Genomic DNA, 9,268 nt, shown 5'->3' with positions numbered 1-9,268 from the left:
TGTCCCGCATGGAGAGCAGTGCATTCTGCGGTGTGGGAACAGAATGTCCCCGCTGACCCGATCCTTTGTGTGGGTCCTGTGTGAGACACACGCCCCCTGCAGGCAGCACCGACCTGCAGCACCGACCTGCAGCACCGACACAGGCAGCTCCGCGACGCCACCGGGCTCCCTGTCAGCATTGAGTCCTCTTGGCTCCTCCAGGGCTCGGGCGGTCCAGTGAAGTGCAGCCGGGAGAAGAAGCTCACTTCATGGCTCTCCTCTCCGTGAGCGCCGGGCCCTTCCGGAGCCGAGTGCGGTGCGTCCGGACGTGGAGCCGAGACCTGTTCACTATCCCGGCTACTTTCCACTGCTGCGGCGCCCTGGAGGCGGTACGGTGACATTTGTGGTTATTACAGAAACTCTCTATCGTGCATTGTGTTATTCACAACTTCTACTTTTATATGCACGAAACAACGGGGTGTTGCAAGTGTTGCAGCCCTGACTTACTTTGGTCCTGTTCAGACCAGATGTTAGTGGACAGAGCACATCTGGAATTCCTGCAGCACTGTTTGTGTATCACTCATTGATGACACTTCCAAGCTATCACCCCTTGGTTTGCATTTACTTTTTAAAAATGGGTCAAGCTAACGTTTGCAATCGTGCAGACATGAAAACTGCATCTTCAATAATAACAATGAGTACTTGAATAGTTATAAGGTAATGTATATGTATACCTCACTTCTTTGTGGGGGTTAACACCTGAATGGACTTTTTCAATTGCAGGTTTGATTTCTCAGTGACTGGCATTTCCAAAATAACCTCAGGTTTTTATTGTCTGACACTTATTTGACTTTCTTCTGTGGACTGCTGAAGTGAAACAAACCAGAGAAAGTTCAGACAGTGTATTGACCTGATCATTGAAAGAGCTGAATGTTTCTAACCATGAATTTATTCTGCATGATCATTTATTGACATGTGTTCCATTGAAACAAAAACACACTGACACACTAACTAACACACTGTCCTTGGTTTCACCGCCATCCCTGAACTGCACCATTATAAATGGGAAATGTCTCTGGCTGCTGGACTTTGGATGGTAAAGATCAGCTAATATTAGCTGTAACTTTAAGTTATATAGGGTCAGATATGTAGAGAAATTAATAGACTCCTTACGTTAAACGTTTTTTTCCATTCAAGATGAATTGTATTATTATATTTGTTAATCATTTATTTTGTTTTCATCTAATCTATGATTTAAAATATGTAAACCTGTATTTATAAACATCTTACCAAGATGTTTGTCAAATATTTTGCACAATTTTCATTAATCGTCATTATAGTGGTCTGCACAAGCAACCAAATTAATAACATGAGACCTGTGTAGCAGCTGCTCACTGTCACGTATAAGTGTGTTATCTGCGACTGTGTTCTAACAACTTTATGAAAGTGGGTTGATTGTGACAAAGAAGAGAAAACCCAGGTCATAATGAGATGTCACTAATCCTGTATATAATGTGGTTAAAAGGAAACAGGTGGTGGGACAGATTTCAGAATCTAGTGTGTGTGACTGGTTCATGTTGGCAGCAGAAACCATCAGCACTGCCATTTTAGATTAGGTCTATCAACATCTCTTACATGTAAGATGTTTGTTTGATGTCTCTGCTGTGCAATTCTTTTCCTCTCATGCTAATATTCATCACACACTGTTGATGTTATTTCAGACATCACTAATCCAAAGGAAACATGCAGGGCGTTATCAACACAGAGTCTTGCTCACTCGGTTACTCAGCTCCAACAAACCACCAAGAGGTAAACCACCTCCTGTATGATGCGGCTGAATGAGTGACCTAAAGCCTTTTTTCTTATATTTGAGGTATTTGCCATTAATTCTCTTGTTCTTTTGTTTTCTTTGGACTGGTTCAGGTTTTGAAAAGTTTTTTCCAAAGAGGGAAGCGAGCGCTGGCGTCAACAAATCAGTAGAAGGTGAGTGGAGGGTGTGATAATTAAAAACACCATTTGTACATTGTCTCTCTCCTCAGATCTGCTGCAGTTTACAGTTTGATCCCTCTCACTTTTTAGATGAAAGTCCGAAAGAGCAGGAGTCTCCTGGAGGCGACTCAAACAACGATGATGGCGACAGACGCAGAGGTGGAAAAAAGGAAGAATCACATTGGTGGACCAGATTTCAGGTTCAAACAACTGACACTTTTTCAAGTTTTTTGACGTATCTCATTTATATACACAAACACTAATAATACAACATAGAGTTGATGCTTTTATCCAATAAGTGCATTCAACATCTATGATGGGCCATCTCAACATCCTGCAACATGCTGCTAATAGAACAAACAAGTTTATATTTACAAAACAACTTCATCAATATGACGACACGTGCTGGAAAAAGTCACAGCACATGCAAGTACAGAACCGCACTGCAGATAATCAACCGATCAGTCCAGCTCCTCCTCTTACGACACTTCTTTCTCTTACAGGATGAGTTCCCCTTGGATAGAAAAGTGGTGCAGAACATTGCCATCGGTGCAGCAGGCATGGCCTCAGCTTTACTCTACTTTCACTTCAGAGAGACGGGCGTCCAGATCTTGTGGCAGGACTTTGTGCATCACTACTTGAGCAGAGGCTTGGTAAGTTGGAGAAGAGTCTTGAAATCTTCTGTCTCCGAACTCTCCGTCTCTCTGTGTTTCATGTGGACAAATTGGTTCTTGATCTACGCAGGTGGATCATCTGGAGGTCGTCAACAAACAGTACGTCAAAGTTTATCCTGCAGGCGGAGTCAACTCATCAGAAGTGGTCAGTGGCAACCAAATAACTTTTTGAAATGATCAGGTGTTGATCATTGATTGCCATAAAACATGATTGTATCCCACAAATACTAATATATGTAATATTGCATGAGACCGCTGACCTGAAAATAGATGGATCCGCCAGAGAAAATATAATAAAGGAGAAGTAGTATCAAATAATAAATAACTAGCAGAACACGCTTGTTTAAACTCTGCATGTTTCTTCTCACATGTTCCACATTTATTTCTGTTCACAAAACATCTTATGTTAAAACAATGATTTCTATATGACACTTTGGAAGACACTTAAAGTAAGTATGTGTGTTTTGTGTTGTCTGTGTTTCAGAGCTATCTGTGGTTCAACATTGGCAGTGTTGACTCGTTTGAGCATAACTTGAATAACGCAGAGCAGGAAATAGGCCTGAACCCCCCCCACAGAGTACCTGTGTTCTACAGCACTGAAAGCGATGGGTGAGAAACTACAATTTTCATATGAAAGCAGCTTAACTTCTATGTATATACTTTTTCCCCCTGTGGATCCCGGTGTAATTTACGTTCTCTTCTTCCTCCACAGGAAACTTCTTGCCACCGTTCTCCCATCTATACTTTTGCTTGGATTTTTGTTGTTTGCCATGCGGCGGGGGCCCATGGCAGGTGGAGGTGGAGGTAGGGGAGGAGCCAACCCCTTTAGCATGAGTGAATCCAAAGCCAAGATAATCACAGACAACATCAGTGTGCGTTTCAAGGACGTTGCAGGCTGCGAAGAAGCCAAACTGGAGATCCTGGAGTTTGTCAACTTCCTGAAGAACCCGTCTCAGTACCGGGACCTCGGAGCCAAGATCCCAAAGGTGTGAAATATTTTCATAATGGGTGAATCAATGACAAGCCCATGCATTTGGGCTACAGTTCATACAACTTTTTTTTAACATCTTTATTCTCAGGGTGCAGTGCTGTCAGGGCCACCTGGAAATGGGAAGACGTTGCTGGCAAAGGCGACTGCAGGAGAAGCTAATGTCCCCTTCATCACCATCAGCGGCTCCGAGTTCCAGGAGATGTTTGTTGGTGTGGGCGCAGCTCGGGTCAGTCCTCAGCTGCATGACGACTCTGCCCCCAAAATTGAACATAGATCAGCGTGATTAGTACTACAGAAAGTTACAGCAACCAACTTGGAGTAAAATGTATTAGAAATGTACATAACCTTTTATTTTGGTCCATGTCCAATCCGGAGGAGGAGGTGACTTTTCTAACCTATACTGCAGCCACCAGGTGGAGATTGAGACGCTTTGGGTTCACTTTTGGGGAGCAGTCATGTCGTCTTTCTTTATGTACAGTCTATAACGAACCTTCCTCTCTGTCTGAGTATCAGCATGAAATATCTGATTTCTCTTTGCCCTGTCCTATATTAGATAAGGGACATGTTTGCCAAGGCTCGAAAAAACGCCCCCTGCATCCTGTTCATTGACGAGATCGACGCTGTGGGCAGGAGGAGAGGGAACTCTGGTGACCAGAGCGAGCAGGAAAACACACTCAACCAGCTGCTTGTGGAAATGGATGGTAGGCAGTCATTTTTATTTCCGTCAGGGTTTGAACTTCCCTCCCATTACTGGTGTAAAATGTCATAACACCTCGATCACACCTTTCTTCTCTTCAGGGTTCAACAGTAGCACCAACGTGGTCGTTTTGGCTGGAACCAATCGAGCGGATATCCTGGATCCAGCTCTGATGAGGCCTGGCCGCTTTGATCGACACGTCTACATTGGTACAGTGATGCACTTCGATCAATTTCTTCTTCTCTTCATGCATCCTTAAACCCACAGTGTTTAAATGCTGTCGTCCCCCTCTAGCAGCAGAGGTAATAACTCAAACACTAAGAAATTGCCACATTTCCAAGTTAGTATTTCATTATGTGCTCAGAGTAAATTTTATTACCACATAACATTCTATTGATAGTTTACAAACTCTACCTTGTCCAAGATAAGACAAGACACACTGCTTGTCCTTTGAGGGCCGGAGGGCTGGAGCCAGTCCCAGCGGATATTGGGCAAGAAGTGGGGGACACCCTGGACAGGTCGCAGTTTGTCCTCAGCCATTTCTGTCAATGTATTAATACTATACATATGAATATGCTCTTTACATAGTTTTTCTCAAGATACTGCTGCAGTCCAAGGATTTGCACATTTAGGTTTGGTTATTTGAAAACTCTAAATCGACCATGGGTTTGAACGTGAGTGTTTTTGGATGTACTCGCTGTCCAGGGTGTATCCTGCCTCTCACCCAACCTCAGCCCTGATTCGCTCCTGCGACCCTCAAAGTACGAGTAGTATAGATAGTGAATGGATGGAGGGATGGAAGCAATGGAATGATCTGAAATCCTGAGATGTCTCTGTGTGACCTCTTCCTGTCATGTCGGGTTTTCTAGGGACTTGTTATGATTCTTGGCTGAAGCAAGAATATACAACATTACCTCCTCAGTATTTAAACTCTGCATATCAGGTGTTTTGCAACAAGAGCCGATGCAATTCAGTAGCATTACTGCGCATGAAGACCAAGATTTAACCTTTTGCTTTAGCTTGACTTGAAGATCACTCGTGCTCTTACTGCATGGTTTCCATCAAAAATTGCATCAAGCCTATTTCCTTATGTTTTGATTTTTTGGCACCTTTAAATTTGTTATATCAGTTAAAAGTTTGTATTACACACTGTGCACTTTTTATTTAAATGGTTGATCTTTTTCTGTCTGCAGATCTCATCTGCTTTACACAGGCAGGGCAGGATAATGGTGGGCAGGGCGGTTTTCTCTCTAATAAAGAATCTGTGTCAAATCGAGAGAGCTGGCTTTTTATAAAAGAGGGATTAGATAAGTGGAGGCCAACGTGAGGGAGGGATGGGACACAGGGCTGGCTCCTCTCTCTATCATTGAGTTTCTTTGTTCCCTCGGCCCATCAGTGTTGGTGAGATTATATCGCCTTAAACACTTTGATGATTATTGTTTTATCAGTTGGTTAAATAATTTGACACATCTTTATGTGACTTTTTTAAAAATAAAAGTGTGGTTTTTTCTTGCATGAATAATGCACTTTGGCAAGGGGCTGCAAACGTAATCAATGCTTCAAGCTCAGATCTGATCAGTCCAACAGATGCCCCCCCACACATTCTTTCCTACCCTAAGGTTATTCTATGTTATCAGTTTAAAAGAAAAGATCTTTTAAACTAGAAAAGATCTGTCATTGACTCTATAACTTTTCCTCGTCCATGAGAACAGTCGTCTTGCTTTCAGAGCTGAAGCTGCTGAACGAGGATTTGCTGTGTCTTTCAGTTTGATCCACAACTGAACAAGATGAGAAGTCCTAATTTGATTTGACCTACTCTCTTATGCTGCTGTTCACATAAATTAATCCACAGATTACCTTGGTGTCTATGGTTGTTGTTGCAGTAGCAGTTATTTTCATCTAACTTTGCTGAGTACTTCAGTACTTATCAGTTCTCTGTTTTAAAAAAGCAGATGCTCTGAAAGGGACATGATATAAACGTAACCCTATTCTTGTTTTCTTGTTTGTTTTCCACAGGCCCACCAGACATTAAAGGAAGGGCTTCCATCTTTAAAGTCCATTTAAAACCTCTGAAGCTGGACTCCAGTATAGAAGCAGAGGCTCTGGCCAGAAAACTGTCTGCACTAACCCCAGGTTTTACTGGTAGGAACAATAGATATTCAATCATGTTTACATATATTGACACACAGCTCAGTCTCTCCATCAATCACACAGTGGTCGTACAATTCATCTTCTGTGCCTGTTTTAGATTTTCTTCTTCACGTCACATCACAGTCTAACTTGATTGTGATGTCTTCCTGTGTGTACCAGGGGCTGACATCGCTAATGTGTGTAATGAGGCGGCTCTGATCGCTGCACGACACCTCAACCAGCACGTCAGCACCAAGCACTTTGAACAGGCAGTTGAAAGAGTAATTGGAGGTAAGTTAACAACCACATTTATACACCTGATGGTATGACAATGCTCATAGAACGACTGTGTGATGAGGGGTATTAACGTTAATCATGTCAGTCAGCAGTGAATGCAATGGTCTTAAAGTTTTGATCAACTATATGCTCTTAGTTTTTGATTATCATTTCATATGGATTCATAAATATGAACATAGTGCTTTAATTAAAACATAGGCTGTTAATGTCGTAACTTACATAACATTCCCTACGTCACATAATATCACATACAGGCTTCTCTATTAAGACTTGATTTGATGTTTTTTACTGTACTTACAGTGTGATTTCATTTGAGCATAACTGACCTCTAGATTTAATGCATGTTTGCCTCTATCAACCCAACATCCTATCAGCCCTGATAACTTACTGTGTATACAAAACAAACAGTGGAAGACTTTTTCCCTTTTCTCAGGTTCCGAGAAAAAGACTCGGACCCTGCAGCTTCCAGAGAAAACCACCGTGGCTTATCACGAGGCGGGACATGCTGTGACGGGCTGGTTCCTAGAACATGCAGAGCCTCTGCTTAAGGTATTCAGACTGATACACCAGAATCTTTGATGTCGTCACCCGTAGGGAAAGCAAGATCCTCCAGCCTATGATTATACTGATTATTGGATTGATTGTAATGTCCTCCCTCAGGTGTCCATTGTCCCCAGAGGGAAAGGTGTAGGTTATGTCCAGTATCTGCCTCAGGAGCAGTACCTGTTCACCAAGGAGCAGCTGTTTGACAGGATGTGCATGATGCTCGGGGGTCGAGTGGCCGAGCAGGTTTTCCTCCATCAAATCACCACCAGAGCCCACAATGACCTCAGGAGCGCCACGCAGTCGGCCTACGCACAGGTAATCAGCATGTTTTACAACAGACCTGTCCATAGACACACAAAGCTGTAAGGCACTGGGGATTCTGGATTAAAAGATTGGCAGTTGTAGATGAAGTTGTTAAAAATGAAGCTGTCGGATAATGTAGTCATGACATATATATTGATACCTGAATACAAAATAAATGTGGAAGCTGTTTCATTATGATCAGGTCAGATTTTACTGAAACATTGTTTCATTGGAACTTCATGTGCTGCACCTTGCAGACAAACAACTGGAAGATCAGCCTATAGTCCTGATTATCTCTGTAGGAGCTCGGTTAAAAATCACTAGACACATTTAGCAGGCGCCCCTCAAAATAAATATAGAGGCTTGAGTCCCCGTGCAGCGGCCAAAGGGTTTGGTAACGAGCCCGGTCCTTTGCTGCTTGTCTTCCCCTCTGTCTCTCCCCATTTCACGCTAACTGTCCTATCAATAAACGTGGAAAAGGCCAAAAGTATCTTGCCTGGAAAACAAGGCACGTAACAAGTAGTGGATTTGAAGTGAAGCAGCACCGTTTGCCATTTTTCCTAATGATAAGCTTTCAAACATGCACAGCAACCCTGATCTTTTCTAGTCGTTACCTCTGGGAGCTGTACATGAGAACTCAAATGTCTGAATCAGATGGACCAGACATTGAACTTTCTCCCCCTGTCTTATTCAGTCTTATTTAGTGGATTTATTCATATATTATTGTGTAGGAAAATGTGAATGGGCGTAGTAATTTCTATCCTGCTTCCCTCCCCTAAACCAAACAGAATATTTCCATTAAGTGAGGAATTGTCTTTCACAGTTTATCTCTTGTTGTCCGTATGAAAAGAGTCTCTGGACATTATCCTAAGTTCATCTGAGAAAATGGCTATAAAGAGACAAATTATTGGTTCTGTCTCATCAGTGCTCTTTTCTCTTTGTGTTTTTAGGTCGTACAGTTTGGGATGAATGAGGCGGTGGGTCAGGTCTCCTTTGACCTCCCTCAGCAGGGCGACATTGTTACTGAGAAACCCTTCAGTGAACCCACAGCCCAGCTCATAGACCAGGAGGTCCGCCTGCTCATAGATGCGGCCTTCCAGCGAACCCTGCAGCTTGTCACTGAGAAGAAAGAAATGGTGGAGAAGGTGAGTGCAGTTTTCTCACTCTAAGAACAGATGGAGAGAGGTAAAGCTGAGTAGTGTCTTCCTCTGAAGCTGCTCACACAAGAAAATTATGCAACAAATTACGAGGGCAAAAAGTGAAAGAGAATTGCGAGGAAGATGGATAGGATGTTGTTGAAGAGCAAGTTATAGTGTCATATTGATAATATTAGTTATCTATTGCTGCTACTGATGCCTCACAGCCTTTTTTTAACATGCATTTGAATCGATGATGGAGCCTTTATTGATATTGTTTCTCAATTAAAATGCTCGTTGATTACTGTTGCAGGTGGCAAAATGTCTTCTGGAAAGAGAGATGCTCGATAAGGCGGACATGTTGGAGCTGCTCGGACCTCGTCCCTTTCAGGAGAAGTCGTCGTATGAGGAGTTTGTTGAAGGGCTGGGTGAATCTGAAGAGGACACCTCTCTTCCTGAAGGGCTGAAGAACTGGAGCAAAAACAAAGGGAATGAGAAACACAATAAATCAGCCCTTTACTTGTAG

General features: G+C 42.7%; 1 protein-coding gene across 1 annotated transcript; it reads left to right on the top strand.

Moving 5' to 3' along the window:
• The first annotated feature begins 248 nt into the window (after window positions 1–248).
• LOC132998829 (AFG3-like protein 1) lies at window positions 249–9,268 on the top strand. Its single transcript, XM_061068576.1, has 17 exons — window positions 249–368; window positions 1,701–1,788; window positions 1,903–1,962; window positions 2,059–2,168; window positions 2,472–2,621; window positions 2,713–2,787; window positions 3,127–3,251; window positions 3,355–3,628; window positions 3,722–3,859; window positions 4,187–4,334; window positions 4,432–4,539; window positions 6,347–6,472; window positions 6,641–6,751; window positions 7,191–7,306; window positions 7,418–7,618; window positions 8,557–8,751; window positions 9,056–9,268. The coding sequence occupies exons 1-17, from the start codon at window positions 249–251 to the stop codon at window positions 9,266–9,268; spliced, it is 2,358 nt and encodes a 785-aa protein (XP_060924559.1).

This window comes from Limanda limanda, chromosome 3, assembly GCF_963576545.1.
Source record: "Limanda limanda chromosome 3, fLimLim1.1, whole genome shotgun sequence".
Lineage (NCBI taxonomy): Eukaryota > Metazoa > Chordata > Actinopteri > Pleuronectiformes > Pleuronectidae > Limanda > Limanda limanda.
Note: the sequence above shows the minus strand (reverse complement) of the source record. Positions and strands in the feature narration are given on the sequence as shown.

What these genes read in the sequence shown, in the direction of transcription:
- LOC132998829 (XM_061068576.1), top strand. Translation starts at nt 249, where the DNA reads ATGGCTCTCCTCTCCGTGAGCGCCGGGCCCTTCCGGAGCCGAGTGCGG. An exon ending in TACAGCACTGAAAGCGATGG is followed by an intron (nt 3,252 to 3,354) that starts GTGAGAAACTAC and finishes CTTCCTCCACAG; the next exon opens with GAAACTTCTTGCCACCGTTC. An exon ending in TCGGAGCCAAGATCCCAAAG is followed by an intron (nt 3,629 to 3,721) that starts GTGTGAAATATT and finishes CTTTATTCTCAG; the next exon opens with GGTGCAGTGCTGTCAGGGCC.